The 25,940-nt window shown below is 44.0% G+C and overlaps 1 protein-coding gene across 1 annotated transcript in view; it reads right to left on the reverse strand.

The window, feature by feature from the left end:
• The window catches only part of LOC138498726 (fish-egg lectin-like), a 567,060-nt gene that overhangs the window by 151,343 nt on the left and 389,777 nt on the right, over positions 1-25,940 (reverse strand). Inside the window, exon 3 of the mRNA XM_069622365.1 lies at positions 21,566-21,899. Coding sequence (XP_069478466.1) covers positions 21,566-21,899 — 334 coding nt within the window. The remainder of the gene's footprint in view (positions 1-21,565; positions 21,900-25,940) is intronic.

The following is a 25,940-nucleotide window of genomic DNA, read 5'->3' on the forward strand; positions in this document are numbered from 1 at the left end:
TCAGCAGCACGCCGCCATCTCCGGACGCCGGCCATCATTTAAGAAGGAAAGGAACGAAGTTAGAGAACTGTTCAAAGACTCATTATACTTACCATTCGGACTCTCGCCAGTGAAGTAACTAGGCACCAACGAGCCCGCATCAATCAACGCGCCCCTGCGCTGAAAGCAGGACAGAGAGTACACCATCCAAGAAAACAAGGCCCAGTCGCCAGTCGAATAGCCTCCAGGAAGGGTTCGAGGTCGTAAGAGGCCAGGACCGACTGAGTGACGTCCCCGTGGATACCAGGTGAGCGTTACAGTTAGGGAGGGGGGATAGCGGGCGGTGTGATGTTCATGATTATTGCCTGGTGGAAAATTTCAAATTCGTAGTTTTCGCAACAAAATAATCACATACATCCGTGGGATGCAGAGCCGCCAGGAAGGTGGGCCCAAATGGGCAGTGATAAAGGGTGTGGGGAGTGGTGCGGATGTCGACTGAGCCTGGTAACCTACGAGATTAAGAAAGAGGTAGAGAAAAGCAAAGGTTTGAGAAGTATCCAGATCTTAAATAGGTCTGGCTCAAGTCTGAGAGGAGCGGGGAGGCAGAGGCACCAACTGAAGAGAGAGAGACCCGCCCCCCACTCTCTGCTTGGGGTAATGTTTGGCAATCAGAGAGTTGGAGTTAGAGGAGTGGAGAGCTCTAGCAGAGAATTATCTAGGGAGAGAAAGTTTAAGATGGTGTGGTCCCAGGCCCCAGAAAGACTTGTGGATGATACAGAGGGTCTTGAAGTGTTATCCTTGCGGCCACCAGGGGCCAGTGGGGAGATCTTAGGGCTGGACAGATACGGTCCCTTCACTTGAGGCCAAGGATTAGTCTTGCAGCCCTATTCTGGACTTGCTGATAGGGGTGTAGGGAGGAGAGGGGGAGATTGAGGAAGAGGCTGTTGGAGTAGTCGAGGCTAGAGAGGAGAACTGGAGACATTGAGCTTCTGTGGAAAGGTGAGAAAAGGGAGAATGCTTCTAAGGAGGTGAAAGTGGAAGTGGGCCTTCTTGGCAAGGTCCTAGATGTGAGGGGTGAAAGAGAGAGAGGAGTCAAAGATGTCACAATGGTTTTTGGCCTCAAGGGTTGGTGGAGTTAGAGTGCCCAAGGAGGACAGCCAGAGGGTAGGAGGGATACAGGGCACAGGAGTCCTCATATAAAGGATCTCCGTCTTACTGGCACCAAGAAAGAAGTCATTATCTGCACATCATGCCTGGATAGCGGATAGACAATCGGGAAAGAGAGGAGGAAAAGGAAGTGGTAGAGGGAAGTTTGAAGGAAAACTGTGTGTCATCAGGATAACACTAGAAATGAGGGGAGAAGGAGGAGATAAGTTGAGCAAGCAGGGAGAGATAGATATTGAAGAGCCATGGCGATAGGAGAGAGCCCTGTGGGACGCCACAGGTAACGATTGAAGTGGTGGAGGAGAAGGGGCCCAGCTGCAAGTAGGAGGGGAGGTTGGTGAGAAAGAAGGTCAGCGAATCCAGTGCCCGGTCTATGATGCCAAGGGTATCTCGAAGCCGTTTTATGAGGATAGAATGTTTGACTGTGTCAAAGGCAGAGGAGAGATCGAGGAGAGTGAAGATTTGCTAGCATGTCTTCACAGATGTTCAGAAGAGCAGTTTCCGTGCCTCTGGATGCCTAGAATCCAGATTGATGGTCATGGAGGGAACCAGCGAGTTTGGTACGACGGGTCATTTGGGGTGGTCCAACTTCTCCAGGAGTTTACCCAGGGAGGGGGTGGTGGAGATGAGGCGATAGTTTGCCAGGCAGGAAGGGCCAGCAGACAGCTTTTTTAAGAGAGGGTGCACAAGGGAGTGCTTGAGGGAAAGAGGGAAGGAGCCAGTGGTGAAGGAGTGGTTGCAGAAGTCAGCAAGGGCTGGGGTGAGAGAGGAGATGTTGTCCTTAATACATCTAAAGGAGCAGGGGTGCTTGAGACATTCATTGAACAGACTTTAGTGAGCATGTCAGGTGTTATGGGTAGGGGGGAGGGCAAGGGAGGCAAGACTGCGGGAGGGGGAATGGAAGTGGGGGTGGTGGAGAGTGAATACAGGATGTCCTGAGTTTTAGAGGTGAAATGGGAGGCAACAGCGGTGCAGAGTCCCTGGGAAGGAGGGTAGTGATAAAGACTTCAGTTGGATTGGCGAGTTCCTTGCAGATTTTGAAAAGCTTTGCATTTTGTTGGTTGCTTTAGAGATATAGGATCCCAAGCCACCCTTCTGTCCAAACAGGCATTTGAATAAATGAATTAAGGAAGGGGGGAGAGTCACCAAATTCCCCACACACCTCTTCCTGGACAACTCCAAAACTTTGACGGAAATGACATTTCCATTGAGGGGACTCAGTATCTGGAGATCAAAATTGGGCGACATAGGGTGAAACAGCCGGTGATAGGCGTCACTCCAGAGGGCACACCTTTGTCTCCTAGGGAATGACCTCTTCCGGGGGTTGTCACCCCTGATTGGCTGTGTGAACAAGGTCCTCTGGACACAGACTAACTGGCCAATAAAACTAAACTAAACAAAGCACAAAATATGTAAGTCTAAATGGCACATCCCACATGGTTGAGCAGCAGTCTGACAAAATCAAATTCCACTTTAGGAACAATCAAGTCCCCGACATCACTGTCATATCTGTAGGAGAACAAACTGCTGATGGGAACCCTTCTCCATTTTTGAAAATCAACCTTCCTTACAGTTTTAAGTGGCATTCCACACTGGAAGGACATTTTATACTGATCCACAATCTGAAGAAAACCCAAATCCCATGACAAAAGATGGTGAAAAACCAGCTCAAAATTTGGCTAGCATCCAGAAAAAGGGTGAACAGCTGTTTTTCCCCATTCAGGTAAACGAAGAGGGGACCTGTTCTCGCCAGAGTATGCCTGAATAATGGAAAAATCTTCATCAGCAATGTGTTCTTCAGGAAACTCCCAAAAGATCAGACCATTCCCACATTTAAGTTGATTGATAAGTGGGAAAAAGGCCTGGAAACTACCAATTCCAAACAGTTCCTGCATAGCAGGTGTATGCTAAAAATGTCCATTGGCGACAAAAGCTTAGATCAGAATTGTTGGTTTGTGAGAGATGTCCCCTCTGCATTTCACTTAGTCAGTGACATTCTCAATCGATTTACAATTAATTTAGACCTAATTAATTACAAAGCCTGATCCTGACTGGGGGGTAACCCCAGGGGTTTTGACAATCCTGAGAAAGCATTTCGGTCAACTCAATTGGTACCGTATGCAGTTGAAGTTCAAACTGAAGAAGAGTTCACCATCCCAGGACTGGAACAACAATTCACAATTCCCCCTAAAATTAAGCGAGGACAGAATCTCAAAAACCAGGAGGCTTATATAAATCGGAACTCTCACTCCAACAGCAGGAGCTGTATTTGAACCCGACTCCACTAGTTGACATAGAACACGACACCATTCGTATTTTGGTGAATAACAGCTTCCCTAGAACTATCGCTTTGGGTGCAGACACCTTTATTGAAATGGTGGTTGATGCCCAACATTTTTCCATTGATTTAGGGAATGAGATCATGCAACAAATTCCAGATGACTTTTACCTTTGTGACAATGACATACCTCCGGAAAAGATTTTCACCCAGCAAGAGGGGAATTTATTGGTGTACTCTTCCTGCTCTTATGGTGGGGAAGAGGTAACCTGTGACATCAGGAAGGATGAGGTGGTATTTCAAGACAACAGTGGCTACCTTCCCTCTTTGAAAAATCCTGTCCAGGACAACATCATAACAAGTGATCCCTCCACTCAACTGGAGGATACCGTGGAAATTGCAAAACCCAAGGTCTTTCCAGGCTTTAGGCAGATGGTTGAGAGACAAATCAACCTCCCTGATGACTATGAGACCGAGGAGCAAAAGCAGAAGCCGAAACAGGTGGTTTTGGATTTTTAGGAGATCTTTGCCGTGGACTCGTACAACTGTGGTCGCACCATGATACATTCTACTTCCATACCAACGGACCCTGGGATGGCTCCCGTATTCGTGAAGCAATATCGGTGGCCTCTCACGTCTATTGAGTCATTCATGGAGATTGTAAAGAACTTAGAATCCCATTGGATAATTTGTCCAGTCCACAGTACCTTTAATAACTAGGTACTGGGGCTACTCAAACCTAGTGGCCAATGGAGACTTTGTGCAGACCTTACTGAGTTAAACAAAATGGTCCACATGTTGAGATGGCCTCTTCCCTACAACGATCAGGGACTAGCCCAGATCCAAGGGTCAAAGATGTATACCGCCATTGGCCTGTCCAACGGTTACTGGACAGTACCCGTGAGTAGAGAATACCAGTACAAGATTGCCTTTACTTTTGGGGGCAGCAATACACATGGACCCGAACCCCCTTTGGATACATAAACTCCGGAAATTAATTTAACTTCTTTCTGTATAAGGCCATGCCCGACTTGAGAAAAAGGGGAATCCTGGCCTATGCAGATGATGTTCTAATCAAAAGAGCAACTGTGAAGGAACACATAGCTGAAATATGCTATGTTCTGACCCAGTTAAAGAAAACCGGAGCAAAACTGTCTTTCCAGAATGCGCAGTGGTGTAAGACTGGCGTGAACTTCCTAGTGCATGAAATCACCCTTGAGGGTCTCAGTCCCCAGACGAAGAATGTGGAAGCATTACTCTAATTGAAAGACCCTACGACTCTGCATGAACTAAGAAGCCTTCTGGGACTTACTAATTATAGTCGAAAGTTCATAGAGGACTACGGAGACGTCACAAGACCCATGGACCATTTACTAAAGGCCAGGGTCAATTGGGCATGGGGTCCAGAGCAAGCTGAGGCAGTAACACAACTAAAGAGAATCCTTTCCCAAGTGCCTTGTTTGGCTTACCCTGTCGAAAACAAGGAGTTCTTCTTGGAGACAGGGTTCTCAAATACTTGCTTAACAGCAGTATGGTACCAAAAGCACGACAAGGTCAACAAAGTCATCTCGTATGCGAGTAAGACTTTCTCCTCTGTGGAGGAAAAATTCAACAATTGTGAAAAGGCACTCCTGGCAATGGTGTGGGCATTGAAGAATTACGTCCCTTTCATCCAGGGGGAGCACATCATTATCGAGTCTCCTCACCAGCCCTTGCAATATCTCCAAAGTGACCAAATTACTTCCTGGATTCAGTCCATGCAAGTCTTTCCTGTCGAGGTCAGACATGGCCAAAACAAGAAGAGTCGCTTTGAGCATGGTTTGGATGACTTGCATGATTGTGCTCAAGAAAACTGTCTTGAGGACGAAAGTCTAAAAATCCAAGACAACATGGAGGCGTATCTTACTTCCCCGCACAAGGACTATGATGAACACACATGCCAGGGGATACCCACATTTTATGTAAATGGGTGTTCCAACCATGTTGACAACATTGGGGGAAAAGAACTGGTGGCTGGCATTGGGAATGCCTGGGTGAATGATGACCTGCAGCCCTCTGCTGGGTACAAGAGCTGTAGTCAGGTGGCAGAGATGATGGCGGTACATCAAGCCATCCTCACTGCTGTGCAACACCAACTCCATGAACTGGTCATAATCACTGATTCAGATTATGTCAGGAATGGGTTCGTGGAGCACCTGATAAATTGGACAAATCAAGGAATGCTGTGTGCAAGTAACAAACCGCTCAAGCATGGGAAATTAATACAAGCCATTGATGATCTGGTCGCCTCTAATTAGATGACCATCTACTGGAAAAAGATCAAAGGTCACTCCAGAACAGAGGGGTCAAACAAAACCGTAAATTACTTGCGTGACCAGTTGGCTAATCCCAGAGTCATCCACGGGGATCTCGTAGAGATCGAGTCCCTGCTAGGGGAGATTCAGGTCACTGCTGTCACCAGGTCCCAAACACTTGCCCAAAATGAACTCTCAGCTTGCCAGTGGAGTAAGGAAACCCCAGATGCTGATTTGATTACGACACAAAAAAAGGGTCTGATTATTGGGAAATGTTATCAACACATTGAAAACCCTGTGAATTTTCCTATAACCTAATTCAATTACATTGGGAAAGAGGATCCCGGGTGTTGATGAAGTTTTCCAAAATGTTCTGAATCCAACACAGTTTGTTGGTAAGGGGATTCATTGCTCTATGTGACCAGTGAGTGGTACCTACCTCATTCTGAAGCCTGATGTTAAGTCAAGCCTATGGCGCAGCCACAGCCGGTCATAAGGGGTTTCATACAACTTTTGGAAATTTTGTCAGAGGTTGCATAATGGCCACACATGGGTCAGGATCTCGACCAATACTTGAAGGGTTGTCTTGTGTGTGCGCAATTTCAGCCAAGTTCCCTCACCCACAGAGCTCCCCTACAGCAAAGGGGGATGACACTGTCTTGGTCAGATTTGCAAGTAGATTTCATCAGGCCTGTGATTTGCTCCTCAAGAGGAAACAAGTACATGTTAACCGTTACATGCTTGTTTACCAAGTGGGTGGAATGCCCCAAATTGCAAGGCAGAAACAGCAGCTGCCATGATGATCAATCACATCTTCTCATGTTTCAGCCTTCCCCAAAGGATTGAGTCGAACCAAGGAAGTCACTTTACCAGTGAGGTAATGACAAAGATGCGGGAGATACTCTGGGTAAAGTGAAAACATTGCCTACTGGCCACCTCGAGTGGAGGTGTTGAGAGGTACTATAAAATGATTGTGGACATCCTAAAGAGGTTTGTGGTGGACTCTGGGCCTAGTTGGGACTTCCAACTACCACTTATCCAGATGGCCATCAGGTCTACACCATCTTCTGCAACAAAAAACTTTGAGCTCATGATTGGATGAAAAATGGTGCTTCCTTAGCATCTGCTCTACAGACCTCAAGAGCAGACCCTGATCAACGCACCCGCGACTCATGAATACATTGTGAATTTAGCGAAAACACCTTTTGCATGATTTTGTATATGCTCAGCCAAATCTGGAAAAGTCGGCAGAGGGGATGAAAACCCAACTACAATTTAAAGACCACTAAGAAAGAGTACCAAGTAGGAGGCAGGGTCTATTTGTACAATATTCAACGGAACCAGACCAAATAGTGGAAATTCCTCCCTTCCTGGAGCGGCACCTTTGAAATTGTAGATACAATCTCAATTGTCGCATGTAAGATCCATATCCCTAAAGGAGAACAAATGGAAGAAAAATGGGTTCATATCAATCATTTGAAGTGTTGTTATCCCAGACAGAACTTGCGACTGATTGAAGAACCCAGTGAGGTTAGAGCCCAGGAATCCTCTGAAGAATAAAGGTAAAAGAATTGGAACCTGGAAGAAGAAAATCATACATTTACAGGGAGTAGAACAATTATTCTTATTTTGAAGTGATTATGAAGGAATGTAAGTAAAAATGTTTGTAGTGTATATATGGTACGTGTTTCTTTTGCTTTTGTTGTACATTTCTCACGTCCCTGCTGGGGAAGGTAATATTGTATGAAATACTTAATCTCTCCTTTCTTCTTGGCAGATTAAATGACTCCTTGCCTCTACAGGCCAGAGGTGGAACTGCCGGAAAGGGAGGGGTCCAGGACCAAAAACCAAATGGAAAAAGATCCAAAAAGAGTGAAGGACCGACCAGTGCACCACTCCATTGGGACCAGGAAAAGAGCAGGCACGCTCCCCAGGAGATTCCAGGAACGAACGCAGGAGCAGTCATGCTCCTAAAGAGATCCCTGGGATGAACCCAGGTAACTTGAAATGGACACCCCACTCTCTCATAGCTCTTCTCTCTGCATAAATACATCAAATAGCCAAGATGGGGGACTTGTGGGGTGAAATGGCCCCTGAATGCAAGACATAAAAAAGGCCAGAGTCAGTTATGAGGACTCAACAAATTCCCAGGCCTGTACAGAAATAATGGTGGACATGAGGTCTAGGGAACTTGAGCAAAAAGAAGAGAAAGAGGAGGCAAACTGCCTTCCAGGCAGGAACAAAAACACACATGGACCAAACGTGTTAACGCACCTGAATCTGTGAACTACCTTTCATGAAGGAACAAAAACACACAAGGACATGGTAGTAAATCTATGGAGAGGTGCATTTCCATTCTCAGAAGCAGCAGTGCCCAGAATCTTAAATAAAAATGCCAAGATGTGTCTCAAGCTTTCCATGCAAAATGAAGCATTTTTACGGTGAAAGAAACAAATGTATGTAACGTTTATTTTTCCATTTAGACTAAAAATATGCTTAGCAAAATGTTTGCAAGACTTTCAAAATATGAACTTGGTTTCTGTCTATCATGAGCCCATCACATAGGAAACAACAGTGCACAGAATATATAATGGGATGCTGAACTGGGTTTAAGCATCTGCAGTAACATAGAGTACCTTTCATGAATGAAACCAACAAAATGACATTTCGTTTTGCCTCCCAAGTGACAATCTGCAAAGAAAAATGCTCACCAATGCCACTAAAAGTGTAATAATTATGAGACTCAATAATAGCTATATGTAAGGGACAACTTTGAAGGACACTTATTTATACGGAAACTGTGTGCGTTCAAAAGAGCTTATTTAAAGGCAAAACATGAGCTGTGAAAGGCTTTGGTCTGCTTGCGATTTCTTCAGATGTGAAACTGAATTCCTTCCTTTGGTTATCCTGGAAACCTAGAGAGGCCTGTGACTTCAAACACGAGAGCCTTCCCTTAAAAATACAAGGTATTAGAGGCTTTGAGATCGATTCCATGGGTTGGACCTGATAAGACAGATCTGTACTCCAGCTTTTACGACCTCCGGGTCTCCCAAGCCCATAAAAAAGTGCATTAGTGTTCATTAGCCCTTGAAATGAGCAGGCTAACCTAGACAGAGACCCCTTTTGCTGATGCCATGTGCTCCAGGAAGGTTGGGGCCAGAGCCAAGGAGTGGTTTTGGTTGCCCATTGTGTAAAAGGGGAGAAATGAAATGTATTGTGTAACTTGGATAGTGCATATCACAAACTAGTCATTCTAAGCTTTTATGAAAGGTGAAAGTTAACCACTTCTTAACATATAAAAATGATTTTGGTGGGATAAACATAACTGAAGTTATAAAGGAAAATGAGATTTGGGCCTTCTCGTAATTCGTAGAGTTATGAAAATTTGTAAAAACCTGACAATCGTAATTCCTATGACGCCCATAAAATGGTGCATTTATGCCAGATATAGTTCAAGAGTAAATGGAGAAAAATTGTAGCTCTGCACAGGAATGGCCTACCGACTTCTGAATAGTTTTATAATATTTGCTGTGAAATCTAGTTTTCAAAAATATGTTCATATATGTCATGTAATGAGATTTTGAGTTCAAAAACCTGACCCAGCCCACCTGTCAAGTGAGGTGATGGAGGGATCTCCTCCTTTGGTGTCCCAAAGCACTAACACATTTTCTGGACCTAGCAGCACACAGATGGAAGTGGACTAGTGACACTCCACCAAACCCTTCTGTGGGAACTATGACACATTAGTGATGTCAGTTACCCCATGACTAAGTCACCCCACCTCAGATCAGGACACTTGCACTAACCCCTGAGGTGTGCTGCTGCCAGAATCTGGAGGAAAATCCCAGCACTAGCAGTGAGGCCTAATCTTACAGAGGAGCCAGGAGACTTAGGACCTGACTGGGGACCTCTTTCAGAAAAGAGGAAATCCTTGACTGAGCCCATTGGCTATCCCAGCAGTGGTCCTCTGACGCTCCCTGGTGTCAAGTCCAGACCTCTCCTGTAAGTGGAAATACCCTAAGCCATAGACTGCATATGCACTATATTCTTGTAGCATTGCATTAGATAATTCCCCCTTTCAAAATCCCCATTTGCCTGCCTTTCAGTCATTGCCCCATTGGAGAATCTCCATTTAACTGTGTAAATCCTTAGTGTATTTGTCTAAGAAAATCAATTCATTTCCCCATTTACTTCACAGGATTCGTATTGTTGGAATTCAAAACCAACCATCTGTTACCAGTGTATTGTGAACTAGTATAGTAATTAAGGGTTGCCCAAAAGAATTCATCCCATTGTGATCTCAGAAACAAATGTGTCACTTTCAATTTGCTCCCGCTAAATGAATTTCCAACTGCAGCTGTATTTTTTCCATTGCATCTGTCATCCTAACCGAACAACCGATTTTCCTCCCTTTCCCAGAGCTTGCCTGTCATTTTAAGCATCAGTAAAAACGAATTCCATTTACATTTTCCTTCCCCTTGAAATTGTGCTCAACATCCCAAAAAATGATTTTCCCATTCTGTTCCTCTTTCCCAATGGTGAGGTATAAACAAAACAAATTTCCATGTGCCTTTTCTTTCCCATTGCCCATGTGTTGAATATCCTATAACTGACTTTTTCCTTGTGTGGTGACTAGTATTCTCTGAAAGACCTGCCTGTCTTTGTACGTATGAGCCAATGAATCCCTGTCTTTCTGTTCTCTCCCATAGCAGTTGTGATAAATAATTTAAAAAAAAAAACATTCTTCCATTGCGCTCTAAAAACACATTTTCCCATTCTTTGCTGGCTTCCCATATTGTTTCTGTGAACTACATCGCAAATCTCAATTTCCCTTGTGTTCCCACTCCTTGCCACTGCCTTCCATCTAAAACTGACAAGTTTAGTGGATGTTTGGGGCTGTGAGGGTTATTGTGACTCAAGCATCATTTTGCGTGCATGCACTTTCCTGTTTGTTTGCCTTCATTTTCTTGGTGGGTTTTGAGCTGTTCTTTGATTGTAGTGGCGAAAGACGGGAAATGAAATCCTTGTCACTGTATATTTTGAGTTTTTATTTATTTTATTTTATTTTAATTCTTGGTATCCCGCAAAATCACCCGCAGGCCTCACAGCGCACATAGAACAAAAATAGAACGGACACAATGAACATTCAGAAGTGGAGGAAGTTTGAAGTCAGAGGGCGCACAACTAAGGACAGGTAAAAAGGAAGGTCTTCAGGTTCTTTTTAACAACAACCAAAGTAGGAGAGGACTTGAGATGCATTGGAATCGAATTTGCATAATGCTGGAGCAAGGACATCAAAGTTTGTTTTTCCTTACTTGGCCAGAATGAAGCGAGGCCGGGACAGTCTTGCCTGTTCAGCAGCCCTAAGACAGCGTCCTGGGATATAGCAATGGATCTGTGCTGAGAAGTAACTGGGTGCAGTGGCAATCAGGCATTTAAACGTGAGTGTGAGTATTTTGAAAGATACCCTGTGCCTGATTGGAAGCCAGTTTAGATTTTTCCGGGTTTCAGTGATAGAATGCCGTCTTGAAAGACCATGTACTGCATGAACAGTGTCATTTTGAGTGGTCTGAAGGGCTGCAATGTTGGTGGAAGATGTACCGGCCAGAAGGCTATTGCAGTAATCCAGCCGCGAGTTGATAAGAGGAGTGGCCAAGAGGCACATGTTGTTTACAGATAGAAAGGGGCATAATGAGCAGAGCTGCTTGTTGATCCAACCGCATGTAGCTTGTGTTTTGGCTACATGAGAGCACATGGAAAGTTCACCGTCGATGGTGACCCCAAGTGTCTTGACGTTTTGAACCACAGGGATGCGAACGTTGGCTATGGTAAATTAAGTATAATCGGCAGGAAGGTTCTTTAGCATGTGACTGGAGGCTGCAATAAGAAGCTCGGGTTTATCAGCGTTCAAGGCCATGAAGTTCTGAGCTATCCAGGAGTGAATGATTGAGTAAATGGCCGAGATGGCCTCATAGTCAGTAGGGTAGGAGCCAGAGAGTTCAAGGATGACCTGGATGTCATCAGCATAGTTGGTAACAGGACACCAAGTTCATCGAACAACAGAAGAAGAGGAAGTATATAAATGTTGAATAGGGTGGGAGAGAGAGAAGATCCCTGAGGCACACCTTGCGTCAACAAACATGGTATAGATGAGGAATTATGAATAGCAACTCAGGCATTGCCCGGGCCCAGGAAGGAGACTAACCATTGTGTGGTTAGTTCGGTACAACCTACAAGTGATTGCATCCTGGAGGCCATGAGCTCGTGGTCGACCAGGTAGAACGTGACAGAGAGGTCTAAAAGCATAAGAAGAGCAGGATGGCCGCGATCGATAATGGAAGACAGATTGGATTTTAAATCAAGTTATCTCAATGTATTGCTTCATCAGAAGGGATATTTTGTTGTTGTCTTGCCAGAAAATAGTTTGCTAATCAAAGCTGTTTATTCTCATTTGACATAAAATAATAAATTAATAACTATCTTATTGATACCCACCGGTCTGGTTCCTTGCCCATTGTGACACAGGGTGCTTGTGGAGGTTGGGTGCGAGACGGGTTGGAGGCCTTCTCACAAAGAATCCGAAGAATAAAAATCAAAGTGTCCTTATTGTGCGTCACATTCATTGTAGGGCAAGGAGAACCCTGGCTTGTGTGTGCCGTGTAATAAACCTTGACTGGAAATTCTGCACAACACAGTTTGGATGAGGGACTCACCTTACACTCGTTTAGTCAGCAAGATGATAATGGAGGAGTTATTCGATAGTCATTCATATACTTGGGCTCGATAAATATACTGAAAGTGAATGGATTCCAGCCGATTCCCGGGGATCTCATGAATAAGTCTTGTCTAGGAGCGGGACAGATATGGGGGTGGCTGTTAGGGAGAATTCTCAGAAATGTGCTAATTCCCTTCTACCTTAGAAACCCCAAGCTCTTTTTGCTGGACTTTAGGACTTTTCATTTTTATCCTGGAGAGAGTGAGACCTCTTTCCCATTCTCTCATGTATTTATCTTTAATATGAACACTGTGTTTCTTTTGGTTTTGGAGTCTGACAAACTCATTTGGCATCAGCTTTCACATTCTGACACACAGAACCTTCAGTGCAGTGGCACAGGGAAGTCTCTCAGATTTCTCAAAGGGTTAAATACCTTCTTGTGGATAGACTACTGTTTCCAAGAGCAGTGAAGTTAAATTGACTTTACTTTTGTAACTTTCTAGACCCAGCACACACATCTTACAATAAGGTGCTGGAGGGGTTCCCTAGTATCCCCTTTGTCTAGCTTCTCATGTAACATTTTTTATGTCACCCTTTCTACAATTAATGGCTGGTGGCAGTGGTTAACTTGTTCCTACCATTGCGTGTTTCTATCTTGGGCAGCAATTGCAGCCGCAGTAAAGCACCCATTGGTGCCCATTTTGTCAAAATGGCTCTGGTCTTCTTTTTTCATAATTTGTTGTTGGAATGGTCCTTCATGAGATTTACTCTGCGTGCCAAACCAGGTTTGGTCCCTTTGTTCATTTTGTCTTTGGGGGGATTCACTGGTGAAGCCAGCCTCTGGCTCCAGCGTGTCTGGCAGGGCAGGAAGTGAAGGTGGTGCCCAAAGCTCCCTGTGCCTTATCCCCTTCGTTACAGGAATGCACCCAAAGGTGATTGGCCACGTGGCTGTCCTTGGAGGACAGCCACGCTGCTGTGTGAGTGACAGCTAGGCTGCAAATGAATGAGCAAATCCTGCATAAAAGGTGAGGTATTTTGCTTAGAAGGCAGAGTCAACCACTGGGCGATGGAATCCATAGAAGAACTTGGAAGAGACACCTGCTGCAACTCCTGGATGTTGGTTTGCCCGGTGATGCTCTGCTGCAGTGCTGAAACTCCAAATTCGCCTCGCCTAGAGACACCCTGCAAAGGATGACTGCTTCCCTTGGGTTGGTGGGACCAATTGTACCTTACTTGCCGGGTGTGAACCTTTTACATATATTCAGGTATGACATTGCAGTTCAGCACATTATCCTTGTCTTAGTTACATTGACACATCACAATTGTGTTTCGTTTTTTCATGGGCATTATTTTCGACAGAACATGCTGATACCACAGTGCTGTGTTGCCAAAGTATTTACTGCCAATGAGGCCCTTTACCTAATTGTAATCTACGGTATTGACCATCGGCTGCTTTTTGTGGGCATTGGTTCACCCATTGTCTTCTGACAACAATTTCACAGTAAATATACATCTTTAGACTCTCCTTTATTGTATTATGGTTCACATATATCTTGTGCACCGTCAATTCACTATATATATGGTGGCAATGAGGGAATGGACACGATAGAAGTGTGGTCACTGCACAACACTATCTTCGATTTCACTCTGCTTCTGAACTTTCCATATCATTTTACCATTACACTTGTAACAGTAAGATAGCACTTGTCGCTATAGGCCTTATCACTCACAAGTATGATTTTATAATCATCTCTCACTAATTATGACTTATGTCACACACTTATCCTGTATGTAGTATGTGACTAGAATACACAGCTCATTGTATATCCAATACCTTTTATTCTCTCCGTATGTATGGGATTCTACGTTGCTGGACCCGGAATGTTGAATGTGCTATCTCCAATGGTAACAATTCACTTGATTTTATTTATTACCAAACGGTACCATTTTTCTTGTATTTCATTTTCGAACAAACTTTTTGTTGACATCGTATTACATACTTTGTGGTTCTCCCTGATGTTTTCTGGCCCCTTTACATATGCAACCATGTGTTTGATTTTAATTTTTCATGTTTAATTTTTCATGTTTACTTGCATCATGTATACACCATGTACTTGTCATACTCTGTGATCTTTTATTTCTGTGTTATTATGAACAGCTCTGTCTTGAAAAGGACCCGTTGTTCAGGGTCAAAACACATGTCGGCATTTCTGTTCTTTATTTCCTCATAAACTTGTACGTTAAGCATTTGTATTCTTGACTTTATTGCCAAGCACAACTGTGTATTCTTGACTCTATTTGTCTCAAGATGACAATGATTTTGTAGACTTGTGCACTCAATTAATCCAGATCAGGGCTGCACAACTTGGTTGGGGTGATACCCATTCTTGCCCAAAGCGAACTAGTCTGGACATCCTCTCAGAGCTGGCTGTATTTCCATTGCTGCTGCAGGAACGGATTGCCAGGGAGAGGAACACCAGGATTGAGTGCATTATTTTTAAGTCGGACCCGAGCTCCAGCAAGATCCTTTGGACTCCCATGAACAGGACTGACCAAGCCTGAGCCACCTCAACAGAGTGCTGGACCCCAGATGCGAGGAAAGTCCATAAGGTATCTGAGAACTGCGGTGGTGCTATTCGCGGGATGCTGAAACCAGTGCAGCTAATCTGAAGTTTGCCCATTGCTGCCGCTGACTTTCAAACCATAGTGCAGGAGTCCCCAGATGTTCTCCCTCTTGTTCCCATGACTGAGGCCTAGGAACAACAGGATCTGAAGATCTACAACTGGAACAGAAGACAGCTGGAACACATTTCTTCAGACCTAAGTTACTGTGAAACTAAGGGGTTGCTTACTTCTTGTTGTGTAGCCTTGCTAGCTCTCAGTTGAGACTTGTCTTGGTTGCTTTTTGTGAGTTGCTTGCAGCTTTGCCCCTCACAAGCCTCCCAGCGTGTGGTCATAGAGTGATTTACATTCCTACAAAGACTTCTAAAATATTGCGCAAGACATTTTACCTACCTGCAAGAAGTGCTTCAGTTCACCTAGACTTTTGCTCAATTGACATTGGCTATCCTGGCTCCCCAAAATACTCTTCTTACAACTGACGGTGTGCTTTAACTACCCCTTAACTAAATGCACACATCAGATAACTTGTGTAGCTGAGAAAGGGTTCATTTACTTTGCATTAGAGGGTTCAAAAAGTATGTACCTGCTTAAGAATATTTGTTAACCATTGTTTTATTCTCTCGTCTTTCTCTTTTGATAGTAATCTCAGTATTGCTCTAAATGTGCCAGTGATATATTAATGTCCACAGTGTCCTAGTTATTTAAGTCACTTCAGGGTGTAGGAAGTGTCTGTGTGCCATCCCCACAGGGTATCTACTGATTTATTGAAACTGAGAGTGTATATTTCTGAAGTATATTTTTAGTGTTACATATTTGCCCCCTTCTAAGGAAGGCTTATTCAAATGACTGTTTAAATTAATAAATATGTGTTTAATCGGGAAGCCTTGAGTGTAAGTGTTTGGATACTTGTCACTATGAACCTCTATGTTGCAACCCTACAGCTCACATTGACCCCTCTTGAGATAAGGAGAAGGAATGGAGTCAGCAGCTACCCCAGATCAACCGTGTAGGATAGGTAGGTCAAGACAGGCAGGAAGCTAGTGTTGAAGCACTAGCTAATTAGGGTCGTACAATAGTTTTAGGTTTAGAAAACAGATTCAATGTATTCATGGGTTTGGGCACATCTATGTTAAAAGTTAGTTCACAAAAAGAAAAAACACAAATAAAAACAAATTAGAACTGTCACATATGAGCCTCATTCGGCTTATGATGGAACGTGAAAACAAATAAAAAACTGTTGTTAACATCACAGTTGAATTGAGTGGGGGTTAGTAGCAAAAGTGTATTGTATTTGTTCCAAATACTACTATTAGATTTTAGTAGTATGGTATTACAGTTGACACATATTATATGCAGGTGTTTCTGGTTCGGGCAATAGTCAACCTTCACTGAGTAGAGAATGTTCACAATGAAGGGTCCGAACTGTCATCAGGACATTGTTTGGGACTGCTGAACGCCTATAGAGACAGGTGACACATGAGGAAGTGGGTGTGTTATCAGAAGTTAAAAGGGAGACCATACAGATTGAGTGCTGTATCGGGACTGCGTGCTAGACACATACCTATATCAATTTACGGAAGATCATAGACTGGATTCAAAAACGGCACCTCAGTTGGTGCGGGCGTCTGTAGCAGGATGTCTACAGGGGAAAGGGTAACAATTACTTACCGTGATAATATGACAAATCATGAGTGACTATTAAGAGATAGTGGAAAAAGAGGTATACCTTAATTCGCAGGTATGTAGTCCAGCGATGGTGCTGAAACCTAGTTCACAGGCAGGGGTTGCCGTGAGAAAAACAGGGCCTAGGTCAGGTTAGAAAGATGGCCATGATCGCTGTTAGGAAAATAGGTCGAGGAAGTTAGTTTATAGTCAGGATACTAGAACAGGTGATTGTTTAAGTTACAGTAGGGACTTGCACAGCCAGAATGGGCTAGAGGCTGTCCAGGTGCCTATATCGTTCAGTGATTGGAAGAGTGATTAAAGAAGTGATGTAGTTTGCATGCATTAGTTTAGCATCTATAACGGTAAGTGAATACTGGCGAAACTGGTATTGATCGTGCTAGTTCTATGGTGGCAAGGTGGCATAGTTAGTTGAATGAGGGATGTTTTTAAATGTTACCAAGGTCGTTTCAAAAAACTTCAACGGAGGTACTGGGGACATAATACCAGTATATAGAACGATGTCCATATAAGAATGCTTGTAGGTAATGCAGGCCGTTGTTAAAGCCTTGGTAACGTGATGGCATCATGATCGTTTAAAGTGAACTCTGGATGTAGTAAATCAAATAATTAAAGAGTCACAAAAACTTCTATATGAACGTGCGAGGCATGAAATCTAATGATTGAAACCTAATAACAATAATAGACAGCCCCGTGCGATAGCGTGGAGATCGCTTGGCTTACTTTCTCACCTGATGAATTGGAGCATGAAGGTCCTCATACGATGGGTCTCGATTCTGCAGTGAGCAGTGGACTCGAAAGTGAGTACCGAGTGGCAAAAAATGCAAGGAATGCGCATGTGCCGAGGTGTACTGGCAAAAGATGTTAGCTACATTCGATGCTGCGCAAATCCGAAAACATAATCCCCGACATCAAGACCCATCTGGAAAAAATTGAAGAAGAGATAAAAAAGTTTGAAAAGTTCACCATCAATAAAAAACTCTGGAAACTGCAAAATGACGTGAAGAACTACAAAGAAGAACTAACTTACCCGTACCTCGTACCCGGCTTCTACAATCAGTCAAATCAGAACATTCTTCAAAACAAACGTAATCCACGTCGACCACAGAGAAAATGTGTCACCTTCTCCAACAGCTCTAACAGTAGCGGTTCAAACAGCTCTACAAAACTCAGGACCCTCAACTTCGAATCAGCAACACCCTTTTCAAGGACGTGGACAAAGAGGCCGACCAAGACAATTCCAGCAACATCACATGTGAACAAGACAATGGATGCCACCAGGGAACCAGTCATGGTGATATCAATCTTTAACCTCAGCAAACATGTCCTAAGCCATGAAGAAACAAGCATTCTAAGTAAAGGTTTGAGCTTCATCCCGACCACACCCGGCAATAGATTCCAAACAGAAGTTGAACTACGCAGGTTTTTTTGAACCATTAGACTCAAATTTTTCTTCAATGACAAACCTAAACAAAACCCTCCAGAATCTATAGGTCTAAAACCACCCTCTCCCATATGGTGAGCCCAGAAATCCTGGCTTTCGAAAATCGTATTCTTTTTGAAACCAAAAAACTTTTCAATAAGAATATCAGATATCCAGACAACCTCAACAAGAATGAACGCCTGGCTTTAAAGAACCTTGAGAACAATCAAGACTTCCTGATCAAACCTGCCGACAAAGGTGGTGGCATCGTATTGTGGGAAAAACCTCTGTATAACAATGAAATACAAAAACATCTAGCCAACAGGAAGTTTTATTGACAAATACCCATCGATCCTACCACCAGACTCCTAAACGAAATAGAAAGCCTGATGTGTCACGCACTACAAGAAGGTTGGATCGACGATGATGAAAAGCTTTTTCTGACGAACCGCCATCTGATCCTTCCGGCGTTCTACCTACTTCCCAAGATCCACAAAGATGAAAACAATCCGCCTGGTCGTCCAATTGTAGCCGGCATAGGATTTGTTCTTGAACCCCTATCTATTTATATCGACTTCTTTCTACGTCCGTTCATCAGTAAAATTAGGTCCTACGTCCAGGATACCACATCAACCATCAAGAAACTAGACACTCTCCTCGTAAGTGAAGAAGACTTTTTGATCACCCTTGACGTCGAATCACTTTACACAAGTATCCCTCAACGAGAATGCATCAATGTCCTTGCCACCTATTTAGACAAAAGAAGTAAGATGGAACCCCCCACGGCCTTCTTACTTGAATGCATTCGGATTGCGCTTACAGAAAATTACTTCATCTTTGAAACATTTTTCTCTCAACAATGCCATGGCACGTCTATGGGAGCGACTTTTGTACTAGATATAGCTAACCTATTCATGGATCATTTTGAAGCCAACACCGTTTACGATACCAACAATCCCTACAAAGAAAAGATAGGTTTCTGGATTCGATATATAGACAACGTCCTCATGACATGGAAACGAAACAAAACCGAATTACAAGATTCTTTCACCTGGATCAACAATAAAGATGCCTGCATCAAGTTCACCATCCAATCGGACAGTCTATTTCATTTTTAGACCTTACAATCTACAAAACCATGACCAATACTTTGGCCACCACTCTTTATCGTAAACTACTGCAAAAAATACCCTTTTGGATTTTCAAAGTTTTCACCCAGCAGCTCTCAAGGAAAATCTACCCTTTGGCCAATTCTTACGCCTGAGACGTAACTGTACCTCTTGAGAAGATTTTGATACAACTAGCAAAGACCTCACAAGAAGACTGAAAGAAAGAGGCTACACTAGCCACATAATTCGTCAAGCACAAAAACGACCCAAAAACAAAAGTAGGGAATCATGCCTCTCCCCAACTACTCGCGACCCCTGTAAAAACAAACTCACCTCTGTTACCACTTTCTCACCACTCAGTAACCAAATAAAATAGACCATGCTAAAACATTGGAAAATCCTCCACACCGAATCCTTTGTACCTACCAAATCCAGATTTGCTTTAAAAAAAGTAGGAACTTGAAAGATCGACTAGTCAATACATACACAGAACCCACTAAACCACCAGAAAACACCCTGTGGAATCTACCCCCTGTCAAAGGGCACTACAAATGTGGATCATGCTAAGTGTGCTGTCTTACAAAAAACATGAAATCCATCAATCTAAACGGAAAGAACTGGAACTTTGAAACCTTTACAAATTGCAAAAGCAAATGGACTGTATACGGAATCCAATGCCCATGTAAACTAATATACATTGGTAAATGCAAAAGAGAAGTACGACAGCGAATATGCGAACATTGGTCATGCATAAAAAATGGCATCCCCGAAAAAGCCCATGGTGTCTCATTTTCAGGAGAAACACAAAACCCACAACGACATGTTCTGGTTTGTCCTTCAAATAGCCAAGAACCCCTTTAGAGGTGGCAACAGGGACCTTTCCCTTTGTAAACTAGAGCAACAATGGATTTTTTGCTTAAACTCAGTTAAACAAGGCCTCAATGTGACAATCAAATGGAATCTATTTTTTCAAATAATTCCTTTTGCTCTCTAACATTTTTTGGTACTGCTCTGAGCCCTCCATCCAGCCAACCTCATTAGTACACCCCTTGCACAGCCCACTAGCCCTGCTGCCTATCCGTATCCCTGCACCTCAGTCCCAATGCCAGAAGAATCTAATAGACATATTCACACAGTATCACCGCCATAACAGACAACTGCTTGTGTCTTTGCCGCGGTAAGTGTGCAGAGAAAACATGATACTGCCTGATCAATCACCAAAGAACCATTATTATGCCACACTAATGGATTTAATTTTGTCTTCTCGTTTTAATGTGCAACTTTCAAACATTAATTGTTCTCAACCACACTTCTTTTGGTTTGTGTGACACACGTGTTCTTCTGATACTATTCTGTTTTTTGACTAAGGGCATACTATCATGCTTTTATGTATTTTAAATTCCTTTTTGCCAAATGTAAAGTTATCTAAACATACTACACCAATTTCGACATGCGCATAGATAACATTATCTCAACCTGTCTCTATAGGCGTTCAGCAGTCCCAAACAACGTCCTGATGACAGTTCGGACCCTTCATCTGTGAACATTCTCTACTCAGTGAATTCTGACTATTCCCCGAACCAGAAACAGCTGCATATAATATGTGTCGACTGTAATACCATACTACTAAAATCTAACAGTAGTATTTGGAACAAATACGATACACTTATGCTACTAACCCTCACTCAATTCAACTCTGATGTTAACAACAGTGTTTTATTTGTTTTCACCTTCCATCATAAGCCGAATGAGGCTCATATGTGACAGTTCTAATTTGTTTTTCTTCGTGTTTTTTTCTTTTTGTGAATTAACTTTTAACATAGATGTGCCCAAACCCATGAATAAATTCAATCTGTTTTCTAACCTTAAAACTATTGTATGACCCTAATTAGCTAGTGCTTCAACACTAGCTTCCTGCCTGTCTTGACCTACCTATCCTACACAGTTGATCTGGGGTAGCTGCTGACTCCATTCCTTCTCTTTATGCTAAAACGCCTTTGAGTCAATCCCCCCTTTAACAAAAAAGAAGGCTTGCCATGCCCCCTTTCTCTACCCTCTTAAAATAAGCCTGGGTACTCAATCACTCTACCAGCTTGTGTAGTCCATGCTTATGCCAAAGTTTGGATTAACTATTGCCAAGTCTCCCACAGGGTTGCTACATACTATCTTGCCTTCTAAGGGGAGTGGTGGGGGCAAGTTACCCAGAAGAAATGTAGGGGAATACGTATGATGCTCAAACACAGACAGAGCTGGACTCTGCGGGAAAGTAAGAAGAGTTTTCCATGTCCTTCACTTTACCTCTGAAGCAGCTCCCCGTCTCGGTTGACCCCATACACAGAACCATCACTCCCAACTTCAATCTCGGTTAGTTTGCCACTGACCATTGCCCACTTGGCGCCATTGCAGGACTGAGGAGTCGATGGGTATTGGAACCAGACGTCATCACTCACACCCCAGCAGCCCAGTGGGCCACAGCTAAAATAGTTCATGTTGCCCATATGCTTGACCCAGGACAAGTTGGCATCATCCTTAACGGCCATCGCGGCTTTGCTGTCCAGGCAAAAATATTCCTTCTTCCAGTTTACACCAGTTAGTAACTGGGCTCCACTGGAGTCAATCTGGTGTAGCGATCCTGCAGAAAATACAAAGAAATGCAGCACTGGAGTAAGCGGAGAAGCTGACAACCATCAAATCTAGCTTCCATTCTGTAAAAACCCAGGAGATCCTTTAACCAAAGGACCTCATCAGCTGTACACAACTACTACAAGATCACACTTACAACAACTGTGTGGTTGTGAGTTTCTGCATGGGAAGCAAGTTTACCCCGGGAAGTCGTGACTCGTGAGCCAGAGTGCTCATAAGTCCAGCTGCGATGAGCACTGATCTATGGACACTTGAGTGTAGGCTTGTGTGCAAAGAAAAAGGATGACTATGCCACTGAGCAAGTCATGGTTTGCCCCCGAGGTCTCTCATATGGTTAATGAACACTCCAAAACAATGTGGGTAAGGCTATACCAGCCACTCATCGACCACCTCCCCCTCATGTGGGCGGTTTGTGGGACTTATTAACAAAGAATTGTTAGGCAGAATTATATGCAGTACCATTTGGGAACATCACACACAATTAAGACTACAAGTGACAGTACAAATTCACTTTTGGTAGAAGCCTGTACTACACAGTAAAGTGGTAGCGATGGCTAAGCAGTCAGACTTATCTCACGAGTAAAGTGAGAAGTATCAGAAGTTACACAAAGGACAGCAATTACTATGATTCAAACAAACACTGACTCAAGATTTCTGAGTAAAAGAATATACATTTATTTACACATCAGTTTTAAACATTTCACTATTATCAAGCAGTTGAAAAATCATGTTTCTAATACTCTACACCACACCTAATAGATTCTGGACTAGTTAAGCTCAAAATGAAGTGTGAGCAAAATTGCACTCCAATAATTCAAAAGAGAGGGAAAGACAAAGTTAGACAAAAATTGAGCAGCACCAACAGGTAAGTAAGCAGGGCAAGCCAGAAAAAGGAACTACAGTGAGGGAATCAAATCAAGAGGCTTAGGGCCAAAGTCAATGGAACAAACGTATTTTGCTCAAGATCACACAGTTCAGGGTAGTTTGCGGTTAAGTCTTTGCCAAGAGTTCAGAGCAAAATTGGTCAGGTGAAAAGTTACTTTAAAGAAGAGAGAAGGACAAGCCCTCGGATTGGTGAAAGGTGCCACACACTTTCACCGCAGCTGGACGAAACGAACAACCGGATTTGGAACAGTACCTTAAATGGAGATGAAGCTGCAGCCGAGGTGGATATTCCTGGCAGGTCCTGCAGGCTCACGGTTCCTGAAACGACTGTCGGACTGACACAAAGTAGGAAGACTGGAGGGTCATGCACTGCCCTAAGAAGAAACCAGCAACAGAACAAAACGGCAAATAAAAGGTGTGCTCCTTAAAACCCAAGCAGGGTCCAACCTTCCTGGCTATCCGGTTCACTGTAACTCTGTACAGCAAATTGGACCAGAGGAGGGAGGCCTGGCTTGCAGTTTGGTGAACTGGTTGTTCCCACCAGCTCAAGGGGAGAAGATTATTTGCAGATCTTCCCTGTTGACGAAGTTTGAAGATTTGGACCTGCAGCAGGGCTTCACCGGGAAGTTCAGTCATGGTAGAGGTCATCCTCTGTCTGCTTCTCTTCGGTACTCTTGATCCAGTGGTGACTCTGCCTTTTCCAGCCCCAGAGACCTGTTTTTTATGCCGTTTTACCTCATTCACACAGCCTGGCTGTCAATCACACATCAGGGTGGCTGTCCTGGCGGGACACTCACCTAGCCAATCAAACAGGAGTGCGACTTGGGTTACCAAGGGAACCCATGGCAGGGGTTCTAAAACCCCTCCCTCACATCCTGACCACCCAGACTTTCAGGCGCCTAAGGAGGGCTTCTGTACAGAAGCCCGCGAAAGGACGGTGAACAAAGGAACCAAACCTGGTTTGGCGCACAGAGAAAAACACGAGAAAGAAGAAATGGCGAATAAACCCAGCCGGAACCAAATTAAAACAAATATGGTCCAGTCGATATAAGTTTGAGGTTACCAAGATAGCCTAAAACAATACCAGGGCTATTTACAATAACTGCGATAGGAAAAATAGGGTAGTTACCACTGCCACCAGCCAAGTTTTCTGAAAAGGGAATGAAACAATGTCCCATGAAAGACAGACAAATAGGGATAACTAGTAACCCTTTCCAGTACTCTATGTAAGATAGTTTGTACTGGGTCTGTGGATTTAAAGAGACTAATAAATTCAATGGTAACATTATTGTTCCGGGAGACAGTAGTCAGTCCCAGAAAATGGAGTCTGAGTTGGGAAGTCTAAAAGACAACCCTGTATCACTGTACTGAGGGTGAAAATATTAAACACCCACAGCAAAACACATGTAAGAGTGGGAAAAAAGGCTCACTGTTCAGATGTCAGTTGAGAAGAGAGATTGACTCCTGCTATGTTTCGATCTAAAGGTTGGCCTCTGAGGAGGTCAGGTAGAGGTTCACTCTCTTCTTCCTCTTGAGCTGAAGCTAGAAGCAAAGCTCCCACTTCTGGTCTCGAGAAATATGCCTTCAAACGGTTGGTGTGAAAGACTCTGGGTGCCTCCTTAGGTCTGCCTAAGTCCACCAAATAGTTCACCTCTCCAAGTTTGCCCACAACCTTGAAGGGTCCTATCAATTTGTCCTGCAAGGCCCTCTGCCTTGTTGGCACCATAACTAATACAAGCTGGTCTTGAGAAATCACAACCATGCTGGCCTTCTGGTCATGCCAATGTTTGACCAGAGCCTGACCTGCTTTTAAGTTATCACTAGCTTCTGCCATCATGTGTGACATTCTCCTCCGGAGACCTATCACATAGTCAGTGACTCTGGCTTGGGGGAAGGAACACTCTCCAACCCTTCCTTAATCACGGCTTATGGACCTCTGACTGGATGGCCCTAGAGAAGTTCAAAGGGAATGTAAGCAACTCCCTCCTGAGGGACTTCCCTATAAGCAAAGAGAAGGCATGGCAGTAGAAGGTCCCACTTTCTTTTAAGGGGTTCTTCTAAAGCACCTATCATGCTTTTCATAGTATGATTAAACCTCTCTACCAGTCTATTTGTCTGTGGATGGTAGGCTGTAGAGAACTTGTAAGTGACACCACCGTTTTTCCACATGGCTTGCATGTAGTGGGACATAAAATTGGATCCCATGTCAGATATCACTTCCTTAGGAAATCCTACTCTGGTAGAAAATACCAAGTAGAGCCTTAGCCATGGCCTGAGCTGTACCAGTCCACATAGGTATTGCTTCAGGATACCTAGTAGCATGGCCTACTACAACTAGGATAAACCTGTTTCCTGAAGATGTGGGAGGGTCAAGGGGACCAACAATGTCGATGCCCACCCTCTCAAAAGGAACTCCCCCCACTGGAAGAGTCACCAGGGGTGCCACATTCATGGCTCCACTCTTGCCAGAGGTTTGGTAAGTGTGACAGTGTCATGATGCCTACCCCTGAAGTGCCAGGCCCAGCAACCCCGGGAGCAGGCATCATGCCCCCGGGTAAAAGCCCAGCGGCCCCTTATAGGGGCTCTTTGGACTCTGTCCTGGCGCCATTGGCGCCAGGCTCATGTTGGACATCAGTCCTGGCGCCATAGGCGCCAGGCTCATAAAGGAAGGTGTTTTGTGCACTTACCTGATGCAGACCATGCTGCAAGATTCAGGCCTCCCTGAGACCTGAAATGGACTATTTTTTCATTGGGACTATTTTGCCACTGGGGCATGGCCAGGGAAGGATACTTACCTGGAACTACTTTGGGGGCTATTTAAGCCACGCCCAGACAGTAGCTCACGCTTCGCGTTGTTCTGCATCCAAGCAGCTGAACGCTCACCGTGTCTGCTCCTGCATCGGGTCTCCAGCCACGCCCGCCTCGATCCTGGAACACCTGTAAGGAAAGAAGAGAAGAGAAAGGTGAAAAACAAGAATTTTATCAAACTTCTTACCTGCATCCGGAATCTTCACGCCAGCGTTCCCGTTCCTGAGAAAAGACTTTCATTTAAAAGCACCACGTTGCTCGCTGCAGCACCGCGTTTCACTCACCTGTCCTCGGGAGTTCTTCTGGCTCCACCGCGACTGTCTGCACCGGTCGCCAC

This window comes from Ambystoma mexicanum, chromosome 5q, assembly GCF_040938575.1.
Source record: "Ambystoma mexicanum isolate Mex_15411 chromosome 5q, UKY_AmexF1_1, whole genome shotgun sequence".
Lineage (NCBI taxonomy): Eukaryota > Metazoa > Chordata > Amphibia > Caudata > Ambystomatidae > Ambystoma > Ambystoma mexicanum.